At 42.6% G+C, this 26,339-nt stretch overlaps 1 protein-coding gene across 1 annotated transcript in view; it reads right to left on the reverse strand.

Annotated features, from left to right (window-relative positions):
- PLD5 (phospholipase D family member 5) overlaps positions 1-25,946 on the reverse strand; it is a 409,631-nt gene extending 383,685 nt beyond the window's left edge. Inside the window, exon 1 of the mRNA XM_035011037.1 lies at positions 25,758-25,946. Within this exon, the coding sequence (XP_034866928.1) occupies positions 25,758-25,946 (189 nt within the window). The remainder of the gene's footprint in view (positions 1-25,757) is intronic.
- Positions 25,947-26,339: the final 393 nt, after the last annotated feature.

Below are 26,339 nucleotides of genomic sequence, written 5' to 3' on the forward strand. Positions count from 1 at the left end.
AATTGAGATTTCCCTTCACTACCACAGCAGAATTACAAGAGAACTGAAGAAATCACTCACTAAGGGATCCAAATGTACACCATAGCATGTCTGTACCTCCAAAACTCTCACTCAACTGCCAGCTCTCTAAGAAATCTCAGACCAACAAAGGAGCACAGGGTAAAGCAGCCGGGCTAGATTATGTCTGAGTATACACTGCATGCTTTTCTGTGCCCTAGCAGAAATAGTAATAGCCATAATTATTATAAACCCCACTACCTTTCATATGACCTTCACCCTCTTCCCTCTTTAGCTCTGCCATATTTGTAGAGCTGTCTACTCTAGGGCAGTTACCTGCTTGCTCCATCGATAAATTCTTAATCACCCATGTTAATAAAGAAAAAGAATTAGAGGCAAATCCATTTGCATTTGTCTTGGGACCGAGTACCTCTGGTTGGAATTCATAGATAGGAAAGGCTGAGAAATGAAGCAAGGAAAAATCCTACCAGTACTTACTTCTTTTGAGCTTTGGAATGCAGAAAATAGCTAAGAAAAGACATCAAAGAGATTTACTTTAATAATTCCTATTTGTTCAATCTACAATTAAGATGTATTAACTTTGGGGTTGAGTGTCTGACTCTTGCTCTCAGCTCAGGTCTTGAACTCAGGGTCATGAGTTCAAGCCCCGTGTTGAGCTCCACACTGGGTGGGCATGAAGGCTACTTAGAAAATATTAATAATAAAAACTTTAAAAAAAATAGATGTATTAACTTGGAAGATCTCCTATAAAGAGAGTGGCAGGATAGAAACCTGTAAATAGTCTAAGATGCTAAAGAATAGTTAACTCGTTAACCTCATCTGCGCCCATGATTTTAGCTGCCACCTCACGACTCCTGAGTCTGTCTCCAACCCAGACGTCCCCCTGTATCTCACACATACATCGAACTCTCTGGCAGACATCTCTATCTTCACAAGAACATCAAATTTAACATATACAAAACATAATGTTAGCTTCCCCCCCAAACTCTTGCTAGCTCCTGGATTTACAGAGTTGGTGGTCGCTGTCTAGGAAGCTACCCAAGAGAGCCAACCGTGAGTGATCCAGGACTAGTCTCCTGATGACTGCCCACATGTAACCAACAGCCAAGCACACACTGCTGCCTTTAAGGAATTCATGGAACCCCTGTTTTTAGTAGAGACCTGGTTACACAGAATAGTAACAGAACAGAACTACATATCACATCCCTGTTCGCAGTACAGTTACCAAGACTGCTAATTTTCAAATGATTTGAGTGTAACAGAACACACAACACAGCGAAGTACAAAGTAACCCTTCTAGCACTTCTTAATTATTTAAGTCCCGGGAAGATATAGATCAACAAAGTCAGTCACATGTAACCGTGGCTGTGGGTACATGTACGCGTGCATGCACGCCTATATCCTGGCTTTTGCAAACATACCGAAGGGGGAGAAGTAGATACAGAAGATGCAGGATAAAGGGCTGGGTGGCAGTAACCACTCCTACACCACCTTATTCAGAAGAGGCTCTTAGGTTTGAGGACAGAGGTAGAAAGAACAGGCATGGGCTTCCATACATCCAGCCTCAGGAGGGGAAGCTTTTCCAGCGAGTGGTTTAGGAACGGCCCCGTGGAACCCTCCTGCCAATGAGACATGCTGGGAAGTCTAAAAGGGGAAGAGCTTTTGAGAAATGTTTCACTGCTCCTAAGAAGGGACATGTGGACAAGTGCTCTCTTCTGGCCTCTGAATACTAGGAGGATAGGATGCCTGGACTATTGCTGATGGCATTTTAGAGCCTAAGACAGAAGCCAGAGGCTGGAGATGCAGAGCAAAAAAGGTGACAGAGCCGGGGGACCTTAATCAGATTACCGAGTGGCTGAATGTATCCATATGAAGCAAATTGTTTCCAACTGTTTATGGATGATAATAAGTCACTACTGAAGACATCCTGAGGGGTTATTCTCTTACGTAAGGCTGAATTCACCATAAGTGATACAGACTACATAAACGCGGGTGTCTTCTAGCTTTGTGTTCTAAGTTCTCCCATAAAAGAGAACTACGGCAGTAATTTTATGCAGCCCTTTCAGACACAGGGTAACCAGAAGTTAAATATACCATTGTGGGGAGGAGAGGAAAGTCCAACCGGTTTAAAGAAAAAGTGCGTGCTTAGCTGCCTCTCGAAAATGTGTTGTCATAATCACCCCCACTCCTTAAAGTTCTGTCAAGAGCAGCTAGCTGGTGTGTCTCCCATTTGTTTATTTGGGGGACTTCTCTTAGTAAAAAATGGGCAAACATGGGTGTTAACTAGTCTCACTCAAGAGCCTATTGAACTCCAACATGCATGAGAAGCCAAGCTCTGGGCTCTGCGATCCACGGGACCCAGTGGGGTTCACTGTTCTGGAATAGAGCAAGAAAGTGCTTCAACTCACTTTCAAACTAGGCAGACGGAGTCTTTAATCGCTGGGCAATTATCAGCCTGGCGTGCTCTTGCAATCACTGCTTCCGTCCATAAAAGCACGTCTTACACCATAACACCTAAAAACAAATTTTCAGCTCTCCCCTCCAAACAAGTTTATAGCTTAAGTTTACTTTTTAGCATCTATGTTCATTGTTTTCCACTTTGGAGATTTTTATCTCTGAAAAGCCCATTTGAATACTTGGGGGAAAAGGTGTTTCCCTCTGCAAGGTGAAACACCATTTTCCTTATGTTTCAATTTTTCATATGGACTTTCTTAAAAAACCAGTTTTCCTAATTCTGAATTTAAAAAAAAATGTCTTATAAATCATAACTCTGCTCAAATACAGAGTAATATATAGGACCTAAAATTTAGAAAATATTTAATATGAAAATAAACAGATGTTTTGAAGCTATTCTGCCCTAAAAAAAAAAACCTATTGAGTGAGTTAAGACTTTTTATTCTGTCCCAAGAATGACCGAACAATGGGGAAATGGGTTTATTTGTAATGAGGTTTAATTAGACACCAGGAGGAGCTTTCTGAATAAGGACTCATTTCGTGTGTGTGTGTGTGTTAAATATATACAATTTTATTTTTTATTTTTTTATTATGTTCAGGACGCATTTCTAAGGGAGGCTAAGAAGGGCACATTTTCTTCATACATTTAGGATTTTATTGCATTCCACAGACATCACAGAAGGTTATGGAGCATCATGTCTGTGGATCTTGTGGTTGCATACGATGCACCAGAGAAAGGGGGACCTACCATCTGAGCTGCGAACTGCACACAGCATCATCAGAGCTCCAGATGACGGGCAGGTGGGTGTGGGTGTTTTGTGGCGGTCACGCGGCTCATCCCATCCACACCAGCCAGTCTGCCGAGAAATCATTACCTTTCTCACGCTTCTGCAACCAGCACCTCTGAACAGAATGATGGCATAATAAAAGCAGCACAAACCCGAGTGTAGGAGTTGAAAATGAAAAGAGGCTTTAATAAAAAACAGTGAGTAGAAAATAAATCTATAGCCCTTGCTTGAAACAATACAAAAGTTCCCATTTTCTTTCTCAAGGGCTCACGAGAAAAGCTGTTACATTCATACAAAAATAAAGTTCCGGAGCACGTCAGAATCACTTGCTAAATGACTAATATGGGCAAGCGTTTACACAGAGAATTTTAACTCTAGGAAGAATCTCTGGTGGTTCGATTCTTTTCTTTGGCAAGTTAATGATCTTCTCCTCCGCACTGTATATGGACCTTAAGTCTGCATTAGATGCTCTCTGTTCTCTCTTTTGGAAAACCCTGGGTGTGAGGACAATGGGATTGTGCTCTCTCCCACTTTACTGAGCCCTCCGCCTTGTCGCCCACAAAGAATTAACCACAAGAGGTCAGATAAACTTGGCCCAAAGAGGCATGAGGGGCCTCGGGGTTACATAAGCAGGAAGGACTAAGGGCTTAAGCGTGAGGACCAGTGAGCTTCCCAGGAAGGAATTCATCCTAAAAGAGAGAATAAGAAATCAGGATATGGGGGCGCCTGGGTGGCTCAGTTGTTAAGCGTCTGCCTTCGGCTTGGGTCATGATCCCAGGGTCCTGGGATCGAGCCCCGCGTCGGGCTCCCGGCTCCACAGGGAGCCTGCTTCTCCCTCTCCCACTCCCCCTGCTTGTGTTCCCTCTCTTGCTTTCTCTCTGTCAAATATATAAATAAAATCTTTAAAAAAAAAAAAAAAAAGAAATCAGGATATGCTCCAGGCGCTGGAGGAGAGGGGCAACTGTGAGAAAGACACACTTCTTGCCCCTCAGCTGGGTCTTAAAGCTCTGCCCTCGTCAAGTAATAGAGTCCTCGGGGGGGGGGGGGGGGGGGGGGGGGGCCACAGAGGTGATTTTTCACAGAAAATCTCAAAGGTATTGGAAGCATAAGGCAGTGCTCCTTTGAAACCAGGGGTCCACATGGAGCACAATATCGGGAGGAAGAGATTCTGCCCAATTCAACAGAGCAGCTTTAGTGCACTGCACAATTCAGCTTCAAGGAGTGAGGTCCATGTAGTCAGGCCAGGCCAACAGCCTCAGAGCCAGCACCGGCTTCAGCTTCTGGAAGTTTCTCTGACGGTGGCGGAGTGGCAACACAGCGGCAAGGTGACCTCAGTGGGGGCCCCCATCCTCAGTAGCTCAGAAGCGATGGGCACCTGCCAGGGGTGGGCGCTGATCCCAGCAGATCTGGGGGCAGTGGGAACAAGAAGTACCCTCAGCAAGGGCACCATTTTGTAGACGTCAGAATCCACCTCCGGCGTTCATTATCTCACCCCAGCTAAAGAAAAGCCATCTTTAGCAAAGCTAACATCTAGAAATTCTTTTGACCCCGATCACAACAGATCTTACGACTCGAAATTTTGTTTCTGGTTAAGAAAAGCTGTAAGAAGAGCAGGCCTTTGGCATTGAAGGGATTTAATGTGTTCGGTCTACATTTTTTACAAGTGACTCTAAAATTTAATTTAATGTAGTAACTTAGACAGAGTTGTGGGTAATTGTGTGGAAGTCAGTGGGGCTAGCTGGCCACCCAGCCCCCACGTTCCACGGTGGCTTTACTGAGACCCCCCACTCTTCTCTGGAAGGTGCCGCACTAGGAAGCCCCTCTGTGCTCTCACCTCAGAGATGGCTGACAGAGAACAAGATGTTGAATCGTCCACGCAGACGTCTAGACCACACTGATAACTACCCTGAGCTAGAGAAATAAACGTTAATGCAATGAAAAATCCACCCACCTAATATCCTACTCAGACTGGACGGCTAATCTTGGAATTACACAGATATTAAGTCTCCTCCTACAAATAAGTCCTTTGCTAAAACAATATAATTCTAAACTAATTAGAAACCCACTCCGCTCCTGCCGAAAAGGAAGTGTCTTTCTGGATTATTAGCACAACCACCCACCAGTTTTATCCTAAAGCCAACTTATCTTCTTGTGTTTTAGTGTGGAAACACGCAAGCAAGAGAGTCAGAAGAGATGTGAAGCTGGGTACTGGCCTTATTTTGGTGGGAATTAAACGTAACACACGGATATGAGGAGTCGTCATTCTCTCGCCATGAAAGATCTAAAACTTTCCTTTTTGGTGATTTTATCAATGAAGAATTTTTAAAATCCATTTTTTATTGCTGATCAGCAATTTTATCCAAATAGTTTGTCACCAATAGCAGGCCTTGCAAGCAAAAGAAATATATGGAGAAAAGAGAAAGAAATATATGTCCATTGTCACAAACCTTTTCTTCTTTTTTTTTTTTTAAAGATTTTATTTATTTATTTGAGAGAGAGAGAGAATGAGAGAGAGAGAGCATGAGAGGGGGGAGGATCAGAGGGAGAAGCAGACCCCCCGCCGAGCAGGGAGCCCGATGCGGGACTCGATCCCGGGACTCCAGGATCATGACCTGAGCCGAAGGCAGTCGTTTAACCAACTGAGCCACCCAGGCGCCCACAAACCTTTTCTTCTATGAGCAAGTGAAAATGACCCAGTGCGTCACTGGGAGCTGTGTCAGAAGTGTACATGGCTGTATCAGAAATCCAGAGACTTTAAAAATCTGCCACACTAGCAAGCTTTCCACCGTGCCCTGTGCCTTCTAGAAGCACATCCTCCTTTCTGCCATTTAAAGATAGGAATGCAATAAGAGACTGAAGGGAATACTTTCTCTATCCAGAGTAGTTCATCTGGACCTACAAACCTTTTTGCCTGAATACCTTCTACACAGTCATATTTTACCCAAGCACACCAAGCTGCTTCCTTCCAGGATCTCAATACCAATCCTGTGAGAGTTACGGTTGATCCTTGAACAATGCAGGTGTTAGGGGCACCAACCCCTGCATAGTCGAAAATCCATGCATAACTTTCACCTCCCCCAAACGTGAACCACTCATAGCCTACTGTTGACCAGAAGCCTTACTGATAACACCAACGGTCGACTGACACATATTTTGTATGTTATGTGTGTCATATACACTGTATTCTTCAATAAAGGAAACTAGGAAAAAGACAAGGTTATTTCAAAAATCATCAGGAGAAGAAAACGCATTTCTGTATTGTATTCACTGGAAAAAACCCACGTAGAAGTGAACCCACACACCTGAAATCCATGCTGTTCAAGGGTCAACTATATTCCAAACCCAATACAAAAATCAAGTAAAGTGATGTGTCCAAATAGAAGAAAGTTACCCTAATAGGAAAGGCAACTATATTAAGTCATGGAGGGCAAGAACCTGTCTCTTCTGAATGCCTCCCCGGATGCTGCTCACGGCTGATGTTCCTCGGTATTAATGCCGGTCCTCACCAGATTTATTGCGATTACTCCACATGGCCTTGGGGTATCTGCTTTTCCTTCTTCCTCCTATACACTCAGAGCATATATGGGGTCCCATTCATCTTTGATTTTATTCAAGAAAAAAGAATGACAGCAAGACATTCTTTTCACAAGCCCCTTATAGCAAAGCCCTGAGAATTCTCTCATCTTTATTTCATTTTTGGTATATCCTACAGTGAGAAAAGCTACAACCATCCTACAATTAATTTCATTTTTCTGGTTTGCAGGGATGTCATTAGGAATAAGCACCCAGTATGCCTACATTTGTGGTCTAACAAGGAAGTCACGAGGACAAGGAAGTTGGCACTACTGGGTGGCTTAGGGCAACAGAAGGGGATGCAGGCGGAGTAGGGTGGGGACAAAGCAGCCAGAAGTCAGAGATGGGAGTCTCCCAAGACAAATGTGCATTCTTCCCACTTGATGTGTGTGCGCCCTGGAACATTCTATTCCCAAGCCCTTCAATGCCTGTCCTACCATGTCCTTCTCTTTTCACCCATCTTCTCTTGGTTCTGCTTGACGATGTTTTCTTGGGATAAGTGAGCCGGGGCTGAAAAATTTCCAACTGAGTTTTCCAAGGGGATTTGAAATCTCAGAGGCCAGTCTTGGCTCTGAAAAGAGAAAAGCATGACGTCGGACAATGGAAGACTTCCCTTTTCCACACACGGGCCAGGTATTCTTAACATGAAAAAAGGGGTTGAAATAATGCCCAATGGGGAACCAGGAAACGTGAAAGGAGTTATTCATGCCCAGATCGGATTCTCCCAAAACAGACCACCAACACTGCAAAAAGGGAAAGTATGAGAGTAGCTGTAGGCACAAGGAGGTGCATGCATGTGCACACACACTCATCCACACATACAAACTGTCTCTGGGTAAGACCTACAATCACTGTACCCCTCAGCACACCCTGTCATCCTTGGTAGACTTCTTTCCATCACCTGAATGAAAGTTTATGGGCTGGAGTTATCATTTAAAGCATGTCAGGAGTTTTATAAAAGTCCAAATGAAGATGTTCCTCTTTATCAAAATATATGTACTGAACTTTCACTGGATAAATGAAACTACTTTCTCTTATTGGATCCTCTCAGCATGGAAATGAATCAACTCCTTTTTAACTATATGTATAAAAGACACCTTGAAGACTATATTAGGAAGAGGCAAAAATATAAAATAAAACCAGGCAAGCCTGGAGCCCTCTGTACCATCACAGGGTAAGGAAGTGCTCAAATGATCCAAGGATAAGGGCATTTCCAAGGGATACAGGAGAAGTCTGAAAGAGCTCCGAGCACCCAAAGTGGGAATAATTTAAGGAACAAAATAAATAACATAGAATGGGATTATGCCAACAGTGTAAAATAAATATCCAAGAGATCTACCGATACAAATAAGTGATTGAACAATAAATCTGGGGAGCGAAGGGTTACATGTTCCTAACTGAAAAATGCCACATAATAAATTTGGCTACTCCCCAGTCCAGGAGTTGTTGAGTGTGGGGATTTTGGACTTAATGCCCAACTTACAAATTTATGTGTGGAAAACAAAAAACAGTAACTTTACAGTGAATAAACCTGGCAATCTCTCCTTGAGCCAAGTGATCAGGATTAACAGCAAGTAATGTGGACATGTTCACCTTCATGTGATGAAAACTTCACCTCTGTGATACTCTTTCCCCAAACCCATAATCAGTCTAATCATGAAAAAAAGTCAGACACACCCAAAGTAAGGGACATTCTACAAAACACCTGACCAGTACTCTTTAAATCTGTCAAGGTCATGGGTTCTGATCCAGGATGGTGACATGGGAGCTTCCGAATTCGCCTCCTCCGCAGACATACCAAATCCACAGCTACACATGGAATAATTCCCTTTGAAGGAAATCCAGAAATGAACTGAACACAACCACCACACATCAAGCAAAAGAGAAAAAAGTCACACTGAAATGGTGGGAAAGACAGAGACACACTCCTGCCATAAAACCCCACACGGGCACAGCACTGAACAATGAGGAGGGAACACACAACTCTCAGCTTCACCCTGAGGAGCAAGGTTCGGACCCAACATCTAACACCCCAACTTCCAATCATTGCACCTGAGGGACAGGCCTCCAAAACACCTAGCTCTGAAAGCTAACAAGTCTTGCATCCCTGAGGCCCACAAGACTATGGCAAACAAAGAAACAGTTCTTAATGGGCCCATGAGGACCTACCATGGTTCACTCCCTCTCACCCCTGAGTTTCAGAGCATAGGAAGCAGACAGAAATACCTATTTCCCAATCTTTCCCAAAAGAGACCAATTTGCATATCTTAAAAGTACAGCCTGAGGGTCAGGTACCTAATTTGTCATACATCTAGGGGCTTATTGCAATCCTCTCTGCACACATGGAAGGCTGGTGTGTACCACCTTTGTATTCTTCCTCTATCTAGCTCCAGGCAGCCTATGTCTCCCTGAACAATTCCTTCCAACATCAGCAGAAGACTCATTCTTCCGAAGTGCACGTGGAACACTCTTTGGACAGATCATATGTTAGGCCACTAAAAACAGTCTTACTGCATTCAAGGAAACTGAAATCCAAAAGCACCTTCTCCAACCTCAATGGTATAAAACTAAAAACCAATTACAAGAAGAAAACTGGAAAATTCACAAATATGTGGGGTTAAAACAACATGCTACCAAACAACCAATGGGTCAAAAAAAAGGAATTAAAAGAGAAATAAAATAACTGTAGACAAATGAAAATGGAAATCCAGCATAACAAAGCTTATGGGATGCAGCAAAAACAGTTCTAGGAGGGAAGTTCATATACATAAACAACTACATTAGGAAACGAGAAAGAGTTCAAATAAAGAAACCTAACTTTACACCTCAAGGAACTAGAAAAAGAAGAACAAACTAAACCAAAAGGAAATAAGAAAGATCAGGGCAGAAATAAATGAAAGAAACTAAGACAATCAAAATGATCAAGAAAACTAAGAGCTGGTTTTTTCAAAAGATAAACAAAATACATAAACCTTTAGCCACACTTTAGATAGACAAGAAAAAGAGGGAGAGGACTCAAATAAATAAAATTAGAAATGAAAGAGGAGACGTTACAATTGATACCATGTAAATACAAAGGATCAAAAGAGACCACTATGAACAACTATACACGTTTCGCCTGATATCCAGAAGTGAGTGTTCCTATGAAATCTTTCACAAATCTAAATGGCATAAAGAAGCGATTTCCATTAATTTACATGAAAAAGATCTTGAGTATTCCCAGACCCAAAAATTAACCTCTCTTAGACTTTTCTGATACCATCTTGCTAATGGATGCACAAAATAAATCAAGATAAATCACAGATGCTCGCAGACACAGTTCAAAGCTACAGCGGCTTAATGGGAGAGGCTGAATGCCGTTCTTGGGGCAGGAGCTAGGTGGCGCCACTTTCACCGTTTGGGGTGGCACTGCCTCTACAAAGGCTCGATGCAAAATGAATGCTGAATGCGTTCACTTTGTCTTTTTTCCTAAGAGCAAAATTCCTGTTCGAATTCCTTCCAGTTAGTGAAAACAAGTACCAATGTAGGCCATTTGTCAAAGTGAAGTGGAGTAACAAGAATTTTTCAACAGCAGGTGATACCTGTACCAACAAATTGGACAACCTACTAAAGATGGATAAATTCCCAGAAACATACAACCTACCAAGACTGCCTTGTAAAAAAACAGAAAACCTGAACAGATTGATTACTAGTAAGGAGACTGAATCAGTAACGAAAATCCTCCTGACAAATAAGAGTCCAGGACCCGATGGCTTCACTGATGAATTCTACCAAACATTTAAAGAAGAATCAATATCGATCCTTCCAAAACTCTCCCAAAAAACAGAAGAGAAGACATTTCAAAACTCAATATATGAGGCCAGCATTACCCTAATACCAAAATCAGACAAGGACACCACAAGAAAAGAAAATTACATACTAATATCTCAGATGAACACAGATGCAAAAATCTTCATGAAATCATTAGCAAACTGAACTCAGAATACATTAATAGGACCAAACATCATGATAAAATGGGATTTATTCCAGGGATGCAAGGATGAATCAACATCCACAAGCAATATGATACACCACATTAACAAAATGAAAGATAAAAATTCATATGATCAGGGGCGCCTGGGTGGCTCAGATGGTTAAGCGTTTGCCTTCGGCTCAGGTCATGATCCTGGGGTCCTGGGATCGAGCTCCACGTTCGGCTCCCTGCTTTGCGGGGAGTCTGCTTCTTCTCTCATTCTTCCCCTCCCCCTCTGGCTCATGCTCTCTCTCTCTCTCTTTCTCAAATGAATAAATAAAATCTTTTTTAAAAAAATCATATAATCGGGGCACCTGGGTGGCTCAGTTGGTTAAGCGACTGCCTTCAGCTCAGGTCATGATCCTGGAGTCCCGGGATCCAGTCCCGCATCAGGCTCCCTGCTCAGCAGGGAGTCTGCTTCTCCCTCTGACCCTCCGCCCTCTCATGCTCTCTCTATCTCATTGTCTCTCTCAAATAAATAAATAAAATCTTTTAAAAAATCATATAATCATCTCAATAGATGCAAAAAAGTCATCTGGCAAAGTTCAACATCCATTCATGATAAAAACTGAACACACTGGGTGTAGGGAGAATGATTCTCAACATAATAAAAGCTATAAATGACAAGAGCACAGCTAACATCATACTCAGTGTGAAAGCTGAAAGTTCTCCCTCTAAGGGCAGGAAGAAAGAAGATAAAGATGCCCACTCTCACCACTTTTATTCAACACAGTACTGGAAGTCCTAACAAGAGCAGTTAGGGAAGAAAAATAAATAAAATCAAAAAGGAAGAAATAAAACAGTCTCTCTTTGCAGATGACATGGTATTATATAGGGAAAACCCCAAAGACTTCACCAAAAAACTGCTAGATTTAATCAGCAAATTTAGTAAATTATCAGGATACAAAGTCAATATACAAAAATCAGGTCCATTTCTATAAACTAAAAACAAGCTATCATAAAGATAACTTAAGAAAAAAAATCCCATTTGCAATTGCATGAAAAAGAACAAAATGCCCAGGAAGAAACTTAACCAAGGAAATGAAACATCTGTATACCAAACACTACAAGACATTGATGAAAGAAACTGCAGAAGACATAAATAAATGGAAAGACACTCCAGGCTCATGGACAGAAAGAATAATATTGTTACAATGCCCATATTACCCAAAGCAATCTATAGATTTGATATAATCACTATCAAAATTCCAATGGCATTTTTCACAGAAATAGAAAAAGTAATCCTAAAATCTGTATGAAACCAGGAAAGACCCTGAATAGCCAAAGCAATCTTAAGAAAGAAGAAAAAAGTTGGAGGCATCACGCTTCCCGATTTCAAACTAAATCACAAAGATTGAGTAATCAAAACAATATACTATTGGCATAAGAACAGACACAGAGATTGGTGGAAAAAAAGAGAGATCTTAAAAGTTAAACCCATACAAAAATGCAACAAAGGAGTTAAGAATATATGGTGGGGAAAGGACAGTCCTTAAAATAAACAGTGGTGGGAGAACTGAAGAGCCACGGGCAGAAGAATTAGACTGAATCTCTATCTCACACCATGCAACCAAAATCAACTCAACATGGGTAAAGGTTTGAATTTAAGACCTGAAACCAAGCTCTTAGAAGAATACATATAGAATAAGCCCTTGACATCAGTCTTGGCAATGTCTTCTTGGATTTGACATCAAAAGCAAATGCAACAAAAACAATAATAAACACGTAGACAACATCAAAATAAAAAGCTTCTGCACAGCAAAGGAAACCACCAACAATAAAAAGGCAACCTACCATATGGGAGAAAATATTTGTAAATCACATATCTGATAAGGGGTTAATACCCAAAATATATAAAGAACTCATACAACAGCGAAAAAAAAAAAATTCAATTAAATGGCCAACAGATACACGGAAAGTTGCTCAACAGCACTAACCATCAGGGAAATGTAAATCAAAACCACAACTGAGATATCACCTCACACCTGTAAGAATGGCTATCATCAAAAAGACAAGAGATAACATGTGTTAGCAAGGATGTAGATAAAATGGAGTATTTGTGCACTGGTGGTAGGAATGTAAATCAGTGTAGCCACTGTGGAAAACAGTATTGAGGTTCTTCAAAAAATTAAAAATAGAACCACCATATGACCCAGCAATCCCACTTCTGGATATATGTCCAAAGAAAATGAAAACAGGATATCAAAGAGATATCTGCCTTTCCATGTTCACTGCACGATTATTTGCAAGAGCCAAGATGTCGAAATGACCTAAGTTTCTATCAATGGATGAATAAAGAAGATGTGATGAGAAAAAAGGAAATCCTGCCATTTGTAACCACATGGATGCACCTAGAAGGCATTATGCTAAGTAAAAAAGCCAGACAGAGGATGACAAATACTTTATATGTGAAATCTAAAAAAAAAAAGGTCCAACTCATGGTAACAGGGAGCAGAAACGTGGTCACCTGCCAGGGTTGGGGGTGGGGGGCAAACAGGGAGAGGTTGGTAAAGGGTACAAACTTTCATCAATAAGAAGAATAAGGTCTGAGGATCTAATGTATAACATGGTGACTATAGCTGATAACACTGTTACATAATTAAAATTTGCCAAGACAGTAGAACTTAAATGTTCTCACACACACCGAGAAAGATAAATATGTGAGGCACTGCATGTCTTCATTAACTTGACCGTGGAAATCCTTTCACAATGTACGTATATCAAATTATCATAATGTTCACTTTAAATATCTTACAATTTAATAGTCAATTATACCTCAGTAGAGCTAAAAAAAAAAACAACTGTCAAGGTCATGAAAAATGAGGAAAGCCTAAGATGCTGTCACAGACCAGAGGCTGACTAAGGACACATGACAACTAAATGCAATGTGTTATCTTGGATTGGATCCTGGAACACAAAAAGGACAATTTAAAAACATATAATTCTATTGAAGTCTGGAGTTTGGAATTCGACATTAAGGGACACCTGAAATTGGGTGAGAGATGTACAGGAAATGCCTTTACTATCTTTGTAACTCTTCCACAAATCCAGAGTTATTCCAAAATAAGTTTATTTTTTAAAAAAAAGATGTATTAGAAATCATATAGGACAGGCTTTAAGCAACATGCGCACCTGTCATGGATTAAAGCAGGACGATCACAGAAAATGAAAAAAGTTTGAAAACAGACAAGTCAGGAAGTTATAGTGGAGATTCTTAAAGATCAAGACTGGCAGGTGTTTAAGAGGATTTTGGCAGTTTTGACACATTCCCTGCTGCCGAGTGTCCTAGAGTCTCTGATCAAGTGCACTCAGCCAGAGCAGGGCGAAGGCTAAATAATGAACCAGAGATTTCAGTGAGGCAACAAGTCAGACCAAAGTACTTGGGGAAAATTCAAAAGGTAATGTTCTCCTCTTGACTCATTAAAACTAAGACATATAGAAATGAAAACCAAAACAAAATTCACTGTAAACAACAGCATTACACATTGGAAGAGGTCAATAAAGTGACCAGGAAACCACCATTTTCCAGTCTTAAAAAAACGTCAATGGAGCCTCAACCTGTGGATGGGGTAGAGGGAGCCTTGTCCATTAGCTTCTCTGTCTGACACCTAGTCAGTAGTTTCATTGACTTCTCATTGCATTTCATGTCTGTTGCATTTATCTGGCAAGTAGCATATGGCACTGCATTCCTTCACTTACCTGTGTAGATCCTGCCTCCCTAAGCACATATTCATTCATTCCACTCTTTCAATAGTCAAGTCAATAAATACTGGCTGTCCATCAAGCACTGGGTTAGGCATTAAGGGTGCATTGTCATGAATAAGACACTGATATTGTCCTCAAACTTTCCACTGAGGGCCAAAAATAGACAATACGTAATTAAAAAAAAAAAAGTGGGTTCAGTGCTACAAAACAGACACCTACCCACAATGCCTGTACCCAGAAGGGACACCTAACGAAGACTTAGGTTTAGAGATGACCACATTTAAGTTGAGTTCTCTCTTTTTTTTTTTTTTAAGATTTATTTATTTATTTGAGAGAGGAGCAGGAAGGGGCAGAGGGAGAGAATCTTCAAGCAGACTCTGAGCTGAGTGCAGAGCCCCATGCAGGGCTCGATCCCACAACCCATGAGATCATGATCCGAGCCAAAACCAAGAGTTGGACGCTTAACCAACTGAGCCAACCAGGAGCCCCTAAAGTGAGTTCTGAAGGACTAAACCATAAGCAATCTGAGGTCAAAGGTCCAATCATATGCATTTAAGCCTTCCCAAGCCTGGGGCTCAGTTCCTTGCAGAGAGCAGAACTGTAATGTCTATGATTATGATCATAATAATATTGATAATATGGATCAAGATAATAATAAATTGGGCCAAGATACAATGATGAACAGGGCAGAATTCCAACTCTCAAGGAGTTTTTGGAATTTTCCTTGCTCATCCTTGTACCCACTGTGCCAATCACAATTACAGGGACATCCCTGGCATTCGATAAAGGTTTACTGAATGGATGAGCTTGCTCAGGCCCCTCACATTCAACCAAGCACCAAGTCCCATGAACTCTTATTTCACAACATTTCTTGCATCTGTCCCTCCTCAATTTTTCTACTTCTACCACATTCTTTCGTTACTTCCCACCTCTACCACTAAGAGAGACTAACGCTGGTTTCCCCAACACGGCAGATTTTCTGAAATGTGGACTTGCTGAATTCAAACATCTTCCCTTTGGTTGCAGAATGAAGCCCAACCCCTTCAGAACCCAGGAAGCCAATCCCAGGGAGATGATAAGTACGAGTCAGCCACGTGAACACAACAGTGACAGAGGACATCACAGACCAAGGTCCATGGACTAGAGAGAATAGAATAAGAGAAGCACATTCTGAGGACAAATAGCCAGACATAAGCAGGAAGCAAGGGGAAGGGCACTATATACATTTTACTTTTTTAAAAAATAAACTATCATGGAAATAACGATATACATAAGGTGTACAAATCTTCAGTGTATAGTTCTTTTTTTTTAAGATTTTATTTATTTATTTGTCAGAGAGAGAGAGACAGAGCACAAGCAGAGGGAGAGACAGAGAGAGAGGGAGAGCAGATTCCCCTCTGAGCAAGGAGCCCAATGCGGCACTCGATCCCAGAACCCTGGGATCATGACCAGAGCCGAAGGGAGACGCTTAACCAACTGAGCCACCCAGGTGTCCCCAGTGTAGATTTCAATAAATGTTACTTTGTAACCATATCCTAAAAAAAGAGACAGAACAATACTGGCCCCCCAGGAGCCTCCCTAGTTCCTTTTTTTTTTTTTTTTTAAGATTTTTATTTATTTATTTATTTGAGAGAGAGAGAATGAGAGACAGGAGAGCACGAGAGGGAAGAGGGCAGAGGGAGAAGCAGACTCCCCGCCGAGCAGGGAGCCTGATGTGGGGCTTGATCCCAGGACTCCAGGATCATGACTTGAGCCGAAGGCAGTCGCTTAACCAACTGAGCCACCCAGGCGCCTCCTAGTTCCTATCTTACCTGTAAAGGTAATCACTATATTCATCATTTAGCTTTGCCTGTTTTTTTCACATAAACAGAATCAGTCTCTGTCTTCCTTCACTTATTACTGTGTCTGAAAGAGTCATCCACATTATTGCATATACAGGTATACACTCCTAGCGGAAGTTATGAGAGTTACAGATGTTCCTCATTTTAATCAACACTTGTTATTGTCAATCATTTTAATTTCAGCCATTCTTGTGGTTGTATAATAATGTATGATTTTAACTGTTTACTTTCTTGAGGACTGATGACATCAAGAACCTTATCATACATTTGATGGCTTGGCTATATTCTTGTGAAGCTCTTGTTTAAATGTCTTGCTCACTTTTGGGGGGCTGTCTGTTGCTATTGATTTGTAGATGCTTTTTATATATTCTGGATACAAACTCTTTGTCAGAGTGTGTGTTGGAAATATATCTTGTTTTGTGATTTGCCTTTTCATTCTCTTAATGGAGTCTCTTACTGTCAAAATTACTTAATTTTACTGTAGTCCAGTTTATTAATAACAAGAGACTGGGACTATTAAAATTGCTTAAGAATATTTTTCTCTAGTCCAAGTTGATGAAGACTTTTTTATTATATTATTTTCTAGAAGCCTCATTGTTTCAGTTTCTAATTTAGATCTATAACCTACATTAAACTGATTTTTGTGTATGGCATAAAAGAGAAATCAAGATCCATTTTTAATTCTGATGTACAACTGACCCAGAACCATTTTTTAAAAAGCCATCTTTTTCCAAATGCCCTTCTGTGCCTGCCACTTTTGTCATAAATCAAGTACCTGTCAATAATAAAGCATATACACAGGTCTGCCTCTGCATTCTCTACTCTGTCAACTGATCTACTTGTTTATCCCTGCACCAATACCACACTGCTTTAATTAGTCTAGTTTATAATAAGTTTTGATATATGGAAGCAGTCTTCTAACTTCATTCTTCTTCATCAAGATTATGTGGGCTATTCTTGGCCATTTGTATTCCCATATAATTTTTAGAATCATTTTCAACACATATGCACACACACAAACTTGTTGGGATTTATTCGGAATTGTATCTGTGCTCTGGCTCAATCTGGGGAGAATTAAAAAGAGGCCTTACCTGTTTCTTTAAGTATCTGGTATTTGTATGCTAATGTAAATGGTAAAGATTTTTAGTTTTATGTTGGAATAATTTTTTTCTAATTTGATTTTGCATATTGACCTTGTAGACAGTGGCTAAATCCAGTGATAAATACAGGGACATTATTAATTCATTAGGTATATCAGTGGCTTTTTTGGATTTTCAAACGTACATACTCATGTCATCTGCTAATAATGACAATTTTATTACTTCCTTTTCAATCCTTATTTCCTTTTCTTGCTTTCTTGCATTGGCTATGACCTGTACAATGCTGAATAGAAGTCATGATAGTGGACATCTCATCACACTCACAATCTGTGCAAATAATTTTTCAGTATTTCACTATTAACTGTGATTTAAGCCTGTATCAGAATAATTAAGTTTCCTTTTATTTCCACTTTGTTGAGATTTTATCATGCTTGGCTTTAGAAGTTTATCATACGATTTTTCTTCATCTATTGAGATAATCATTTGGCTTTACTCTATCATTCTGTTAATGTGATAAATTACATCAATTGATTTTCAAATTTTATAGCAACTTTGCATTACTGAAGTAAATTCAAGTTTGTTATAATACATCATCATTACATATGACATTGCTTATTTTTTTAAATTTTATTATGTTATGTTAGTCACCATACAATACATCATTAGTTTTTGATGTGGTGATCCACGATCCACTGTTTTTGTATAACACCCAGTGCTCCATGCAGTACGTGCCCTCCTTAATACCCATCACCAGGCTAACCCATCCCCCTGCCCTCCCCTCTAAAACCCTGTTTGTTTCTCAGAGTCCATAGTCTCTCATGGTTCATCTCCCCCTCTGATTTCCCTCCTTTCATTTTTCCCTTCCTTCTCCTAATGTCCTCCATGCTATTCCTTATGTTCCACAAATAAGTGAAACCATATGATAATCGACTTTCTCTGCTTGACTTATTTCAATTAGCATAATCTCCTCCAGTCCCATCCATGTTGATGTAAAAGTTGGGTATTCATCCTTTCTGATGGCTGAGTAATATTCCATTGTATATGTGGACCACATCTTCTTTATCCATTCATCTGTTGAAGGGCATCTCGGCTCTTTCCACAGTTTGGCTATTGCAGACATTGCTGCTATGAATTTTGGGGTGTATATGGCCCTTCTTTTCAGTACATCTGTGTCTTTGGGGTAAATACCCAGTAGTGCAATTGCTGGGCCATAGGGTAGCTCTATTTTTAATTTTTTGAGGCACCGCCACACTGTTTTCCAAAGTGACTATACCAACTTGCATTCCCACCAACAATGTAAGAGGGTTCCCCTTTCTCCACAACCTCTCCAACATTTGTTGTTTCTTTCCCTGTCCATTTTTGCCATTCTAACTGGTGTAAGGGGTATCTCAATGTGGTTTTGGTTTGAATTTCCCTGATGGCCAATGATGATGAACATTTTTTCATGTGTCTGTTAGCCATTTGTATGTCTTCTTCAGAGAAGTGTCTTTTCATATCTTATTTTTTTAACTGTATTTTATCCTTATCTAAACAAGTCCTTCAAAGGCAGTGTTCTTGTGCTACTTTGCATTTTCCTGCATTATTCCTAACACTGTAATCATATTATAACTGTATTTCTAAAGTCGTAAACATCTTGAGGGAGGGACTCTGCTCTAGTCTTTGTATATTCTCCACCATTTGGAACACAGTATATGTCATGTAAATGCTTGTTACATGAAAGTCCTCATCATCTCCTAACAAAGTGTCTTTCACATAAAAGGCACCTGCAAGGTGTGCCTCGGTGGCACAGTCGATTAAGCTCAGGTCGGGTCATGATCTCAGGGTCATGAGAAAGAGCCCCACACTAGGCTCTGTGCTGCGCCCAGAGTCTGCTTAAGATTCTCCTTCTCTCTTCCTCTGCCCCTCCCCCGCTCCCACGCCCGTGTCTCTCAAATAAATAAATAAATAAATAAATAAATAAATAAAATCTTAAAAAAAAAGGCACCCACAATAAATATCTGTTGCCGAGTCCCACCATCTCCAGGTAACTCCTTCTGGTATTGCTGGATCAGACCTAAGAACCTATGGGCAGGAATACAGTCATAGCTCAAGTCAAAGAGTAGAGTCACAAGGGTCACTGTCTGCTTTATGGAATAAAGAACCCTATGTATCACCCGGTGGCTAGGATATCCAGTCCCATGATACCACATCAGGCAGTTCAACTTGGGCCCACTTCATATGTTAGACAGCAGTGAGATTTTCCAATGTGATTAATTCTACCTAGGAAAGGTGCCATGTTCTTCATTTTTTTTCCCCATAAGCTCTGCTTAAGGCTTGATCTGGGAGTTTAGAAATTGGGCTAATGTTTCTGTTTGTGAGAAAAATAAAAATGTATTTTTTTGGTTTTAAAAAAAAAGTCTATCTCTTAAAAATCACATTTTGGCATTTCAACTGTTCCTGAACATTCATTGTTGTATTCTAAACTCTTGCAATACAATCTATGTGGGTGTGAATCTTAGACAATTCAGTAACTTCACATGTCCCCAGTATACGCACTGGAAACAACATTCCTGGGCGGATATCTTAGCGACAAGCCTACCTCTGCCTGATCTGCCCTCTATCAGTCAAGTCAGTATAAAAACATAACAAAAGCTCCATCACATTTCTTGATCTTTGGAGCTAAAATAGAAGAACTGAAATCTATTACCCAAATTTAAACCCGAGACAGACACAGAAGTCTGCAAAGAGAGGTAAAAACTTCTAGAGAAACTGGATAGAAATTGGTATATGGGTATTATATGGAAGAAGGAAGCAAACAGAAATCTTAAGTCCAATTGTCTTGAGCTTCTCAAATTGAATATATTACATATGATATGTCTTAGCCGATGATTACCTCAAAATAAATCAATAAGCCACACCCAACAGAGTTCAAAGAATCCAAGGTTCTTCAAAATAAACTGAAATATCAACCCACAGTGAGAGAAGTCCATTAGTGGAATTAATATTTGCTACCTGGATAATGGACACAACATGAGGTCCATTAGAACACACTCCAGAGACATCTAAATTTCTGTTCCTTGACGGGTGCAGAATCCTGCCTCAGGCTAGGCTTTGTCTGCTCAATCTAAAATCATAGGAAATAATCCTGTTAAATGTTCTTAAACATTTGCCAGACTAAAATTATTCTTTAACACATAAATTGAACAATAATACATAAAGATAAAAAAGAATATTTTCTGTTTGTTTGTTCACTTGATTTTTCATGGAACACTCTAAAGATCCATTCCCTTAGGTTGAACTGTCTTTGGTACTTTACTGATTTGCTCTGTGGGGTATAACACTTTCACAAATTCGTTCTGTGGGACACAAATGGCATTACATAATATAAGCCTAGACCACAGTGACCAAGTCTGCTCCAATCCATTTATTATTTGCTCCTCATGTGAATAATTTATTCCAGGAGGCAAGTGGGCACGTGGTCGTTTATTTACTATTTACCGGTAACATAAACTGCATTTAAGCAGGTGCATATTCACACTTAGAGGAGACAATTTTTTTAATTGACCTAAACCAAGTAAGATACTAAGGCTCACTGCAAGTGTGAACATTAAGGATTCTACCTTTTATTCTTTAAAAATTCTCTCCTCTGCTCTCTCTTTCCATTTTAAATAGGCTTTCTGAGCCATCATGCGGGTAAACAAAATACTGCCCCACTTAATTCCACCAGCACAGAACTGGGAAGGAAAGCAGGGGCTGGGGACGGAGTAAGGAGCTGTTCTTGGCTAGCAGAGCCTGCGGAGAGTGGGAAGAAGAAGCATCAGGCTCAGAATGGCCAGGCAGGGCACAATCAGGGTCCTACAGAACAGACTGGAAGCCAGGCAAAGGCAGCCTGACAGGCCCAGGATAGTGAGCTGGCCCTGCTGGCCAAAGGACCCACATACTCTGGGTCCAGGCCTATAATGCAGGCAGGCTGATCTCAAATGTGACACCTGGAAGCTCTCTGGGTGGAGTGTAAGGACTCAGCCAGAGGGCTAGCTAACACCTAAGAAACAACCACACCTCTAGGTAATGCGTGTTGAACCCGTAATAAAGCCACACGTGGTGCTAGGTGTTTTATGTGTTGTGGTCACCCTAAGAAGCTGGTCATGGGTGTCCTCTTTCCCTTTCTTCTGGGTCTTGGTCAGATCCCTCTTCCTCATGTCCTTGGAAGCAAGCCTTGGCCTTGAAACTGTCTTTGGCCAATAAACAGGAGTCAAATGGATGTTTCCCTTCTGGGTGGAAACACTGAGAGACTTGACATGATTTACCGTCTTCCCTTTAGCTGCCTTGACAACACGCATCAGGATGGAGCTTCCAGCAGGCCAGGCAACTCACAAGAGGAAATTCCTCTGCTGCCGTAGACTGCATGTTTGGGTTTAAACAAAAGTCATACGTTGAAACCTCATCCCCAGAAGGCTGGCATTTGCAAATGGGGTCTCTAGGAGGTGATTAGGTCATGAAGCTGGCATCCTCATGAGCAGGACACTGGCCTTATTAAAGAGTCTCCAGAGAGCTCCCTCCCCCTCTCTACCCTGAGGGGAAGAGCAAAAAGATAGCCATCTAAGAAACAGGAAGCACCCCTCACTAGCCCCCCTGCATCTGCGCATGCTTTGATCTTGGACTTCCTCATCTCTAGAACTGTGAGAAAGCCATGTTCGGTGTTTATAAGCCACTCAATCTCCGGTATTCTGTTACAGCAGTCTGAACGGAAAGAGAACCTGCCACCCCGCACAGATATGAGATGTGTAAGGTAAAATACTCTTTTGCAGTGTGGAGCCCCGGACGTTATGCGACTGTGCGTCACTGCAACAGACCCACGGACTGTCTCCCTGGATCACCCCAGCAAGCCTGTGATTCCTTTAAGGAGGAATGTGAAGGTACATCCTGTGACTCTGAGTCCTTTGCCTGAGATCACAGAATTAATAAGAGACTGTCTAACCAGAGCCCCACTCTTAACCACACTTTGACAAGAGCTAATTGAGTAAGCAGGAGGGAAAATAAGGCATCCCTAGCTCCGTAAGTGGCATCAGGAAACTTCTACACACATAACTGGCATAAAACCAGGCAACTGAGCAGAGTAGCCTCTGCAACTCTCCAACTTTGTACCTGCGTCCTGTGGGATGATAGTCAAATCATATTACATGGTTCCTCTTAAGGTGACCCAGCCCCAGGGAGGGCTGACAGAACAGGGGTGGGTCGGGGGTTGAAGGAATGGCCCTCTGCTCCTCTTGCTTTGCTAGACCATAATCCTTCACTTTTACGTTACACCTTAAGTAACAGAGGATCCTATAGAACATAAGACTTCCATTGTTTACCAAACCTTCCAAACCAAGACTTCCACTGTTTACCTTCCAAAGCCATGGGCATGATGAGGCAGAATAAGAAGGAAAAGATTCTAAGAACCAAGAGCACTATTCGTAGCTAATAAGAAGACGGTCTATATATGGCCAGCAATTTTACTTTTTCCTGAAATTTCCAAGTGGAGTTCAAAGTGCCGAATTCATGTGTGGCCCGGGGATCAGTCCTGTAGCCTTTAAACCAGAGAAGGAGAGATAAATTATCCTCATTTTTAGCTAAGTGGGTGGAAGTATATTCCTTCACTGTCACTTTACAACATGTTACTGGTTTTCAGATTGAGCAATGCCTCCGAAGTCTGGACAGAGTCCACACACTGCCACATTTCATTCCAGGGAATTCCGTTATTGCGATGACTGAGTATGTGTGTCATCTGAAGCCATAACTTATTTATGCCCTTAATACTAGATTGGCTTTTTAAAAACCAGCAAAAGAACATAGGCTGTTTTCATGCATATGATCTCCAGCATAGTTATTCATTCATTTTTTTAACCTAATAAAAAATGGTGGTCATCCATTTGATTAGACGAATCAAAAGGATTTTTTTTCAACTACCCTACATACCCTATATCAGCTTTGAATTTCATATGACACTCATCACTCATCCTAATCTCTGTGGTGCCACATATGTTCAGTATGTTGTCTATAATAAAGTAGACATCACATTTTGCATGGCAAAAATACACTAGGTTACATGTGTTATGGGTTTGTAAATTTCAAATATCTAAACAGAAATTCACATCAAACTACCTGAAACATAGTGTAGGCCAACATCTGATATCTATTATAAATACCCCGAGCTTGAATTCAAATAAAATATATATTTTTATGCTCATTTAATTTTTTCCTTGTACTTTCATAAATACTATTTTTCATTTAAAACATAGATGTTTCAAAGGAGCAAGAGAAAATCACAAAAAAATTTCACTGGAAGCAAAGCCCCCTTTCTAAGTGAAAGCAGGTACAGAGAAAACCATCAGAAACAGAATACCTGTCTCATGGAATGTATTTCAGAGAGCAAACAAAAATGCTGCGTTGATTTAAATAACAAATGAGGTGACTTTTTTTTTTTTTTAATGCAATGTTGTCTTTTGGAGCATCTGAGTGAAGAAGAAAGCATAGGTCCTCAGATGCTTTTAAACAAGCAGACTTTCCTTTCCTCAGGAGAGGCTGAGCATCCTACACTCACCTAGAAAGGTGAAGCTGCCATGGCCCACCCTAGTATGCCTTGAAACTCAGTGGAAACGTAAAAGTGAGGACCTGCTGAAGTAAAAAGGTGTGCAGTGTCCAAGACTCAGGGAGACCTAGAGAAGGATACACTACCGGTTTCCATTAAGAGAAGAAAGGAAACAGAGCAGCTAAAAGCACAAGATGCAAATGAACACACATTCAGGGAAACTGAAACGGAGATTATTCTCTCACTGCTCTAAGACTGGACCACTCGTCCTGGTACTAACATCAGATTCCAACAGCGAGCCCAATTCCATGAAGGTGCTCTTTGTCCCCCTTTAAACTAATAACCACCAGTCCCTATGCTATTTCTGGGGCTTGCATTTTTAAGTGGATTCTGCTGCCTTTCAAACAACTTGTCATCCTAGAAATCAGTTACTTCCATGGTCTTAAGGATCTGAGACATCCTTTTGATACTAGGAAATGGTTCTCTACACCCAAGACAGCCTGTTCCCCAACTCGAAGCTTTAAACTTGAGCTTTCAAGGGATTTAATCGGGCCCTCGGAGAAAAGTCACAGACCTTCCTTTCAGATTGTGGGAGAAATACTCCTTTGCACGCTATCTCCTGGGAAGCTTGTTCTTGCTGCGAAACCCAGGGAAGGAGGAGAAGCGCTTGGGGGGCGGGGGCAGATGGGAGTAGGGTCGGTGCGGCGTAGGAGATGTGTGAGTTTCCGAAGTTCTCCTTATCTTTATGTCATAATTGGAGATGTGACCCAAATACAAAGAAACCGCCACATTCCATTAACAGACTCAATTTGGATTATGCAGCTCCGCGGGAAGAAATAGCATCGTCTCCCGAGCCAGCTGTACTGCACTCTTGAGATAATTCTCTTAGTTTCATTTTAACATCTGGTTTAAGGAGATGCTGACGGGTCAGAGTGGAAACTGTGGATCCACTGAACGTCTCTTTAGAGGGACTTCTCCCTTCCAGAATGGCGAGCCCCAGGGACTCAGCTCCGGTGCCTGGAACCCTTCCCGCGAAGCGCGCACTCTGGGGAGCGGAGGTCCCGGCTCCCCGCCTCCCCCTCGCCCAGTGGCGGTTCCCGGGGAGCAGGGCGGTCCGCTCGCTCTTTCGCCTCTCTCCTCGCAACGCGCACAGCCCTCCCTAGTTGGGCTCAAGTAGAGGATCGCCAACTGCCCATCCCAGAGGACAGGCTGCAGAAAACTCTCCCGGCTCGTGCGCGGACCCAGGCCGGGTCGCCAGCGGCGGCAGCCTCGCGGATTCACTAATGGGTAGTTTCTGGACGAAGTAACACAGCCCCAAAGACCGTCTATACCCTCTAGAGCCCACCACCGTGCGACGCCGCGATCCTCGGAGCCCTGCTGTGGCAGTTCCCCTTCTCGCTCACCCCTCAGAGGCGCCCCAAGAACGCGGTGCCAATGAACCCTGAGAGAAGCCCGTGGGGGAGGTCGAGGAGCGCGGGGGGCCAGGCAGTGCCGGAAAGGCACCTCCCCTCCCCTCTCCTCCCCGCAGCCCGGTCCCTCCCGCAAAGAGAGTGCAGGAACAGAGGCCCCCGGTCGGAGGGAGGACGCGGGCCGCCCTCGTCCCCGAGTCTGGCCACCTGCCGGGTCCCCCGCGCCCGGCCCCGCCGCCCCGCGCGCGCTCCGGCCACCTCCGGGGCAGGTGCCCGGCCGAGGCCCCGGGGAGCGCGCCGCTCTTACGTGCTCCAGCTTGTCTTTCCTCCGGAGCCAGACGCTGGCGCTGTAGTCCTGCTGCTTGACGCTGCTGTAGAAGTTCGCGCCCACTCGAGTCAGGCTCGGCGAGGGCTCCTTGGGGCGGCTTTTGAGCCTCATCTGCTCGAAGCCCTCGTGGGGGGAGGCCGAGAGCCACTCGTGCTGCCGGATCTCCATCCTGACATGACCAGGCGGCGGCTGGCGCGCAGCGGGCTGGAGGGCGCGCGGGAGGCCGGGCCGGGGCTGGAGGAGGAGCGAGCGGGTGCGGGGGGCGCGGAGAGCCGAGCGCGCGGCCGGGCGGGAGCAGCGCGGCGGGCGGAGGGAGGGCGAGGTGAGGAGGGAGTGGGGGAGGTGGGAGAAAGCGGCGGGGGCGAGAGGGACGCAGGGAGGGAGGCAAGGAGGGAGGAGAGCCGGGTCTGGGGAGGCCCGAGTGCCCGGGGCGCGCCGCGTTGGCCGCGACGCTCCCGCCGGCTGCGGTCCGAGCGGGCGCCCCGCACGCCGGCTCCTTGCGGCAGCGGCTGGGACTGGGCCGGCCCGGGGTGGCGGCGGCGGCGGCGGCGCGGGTGGGGT

Source organism: Mirounga leonina, unplaced genomic scaffold, assembly GCF_011800145.1.
Source record: "Mirounga leonina isolate KUSES-001 unplaced genomic scaffold, KU_Mleo_1.0 Mir_154, whole genome shotgun sequence".
NCBI classification, from domain to species: domain Eukaryota; kingdom Metazoa; phylum Chordata; class Mammalia; order Carnivora; family Phocidae; genus Mirounga; species Mirounga leonina.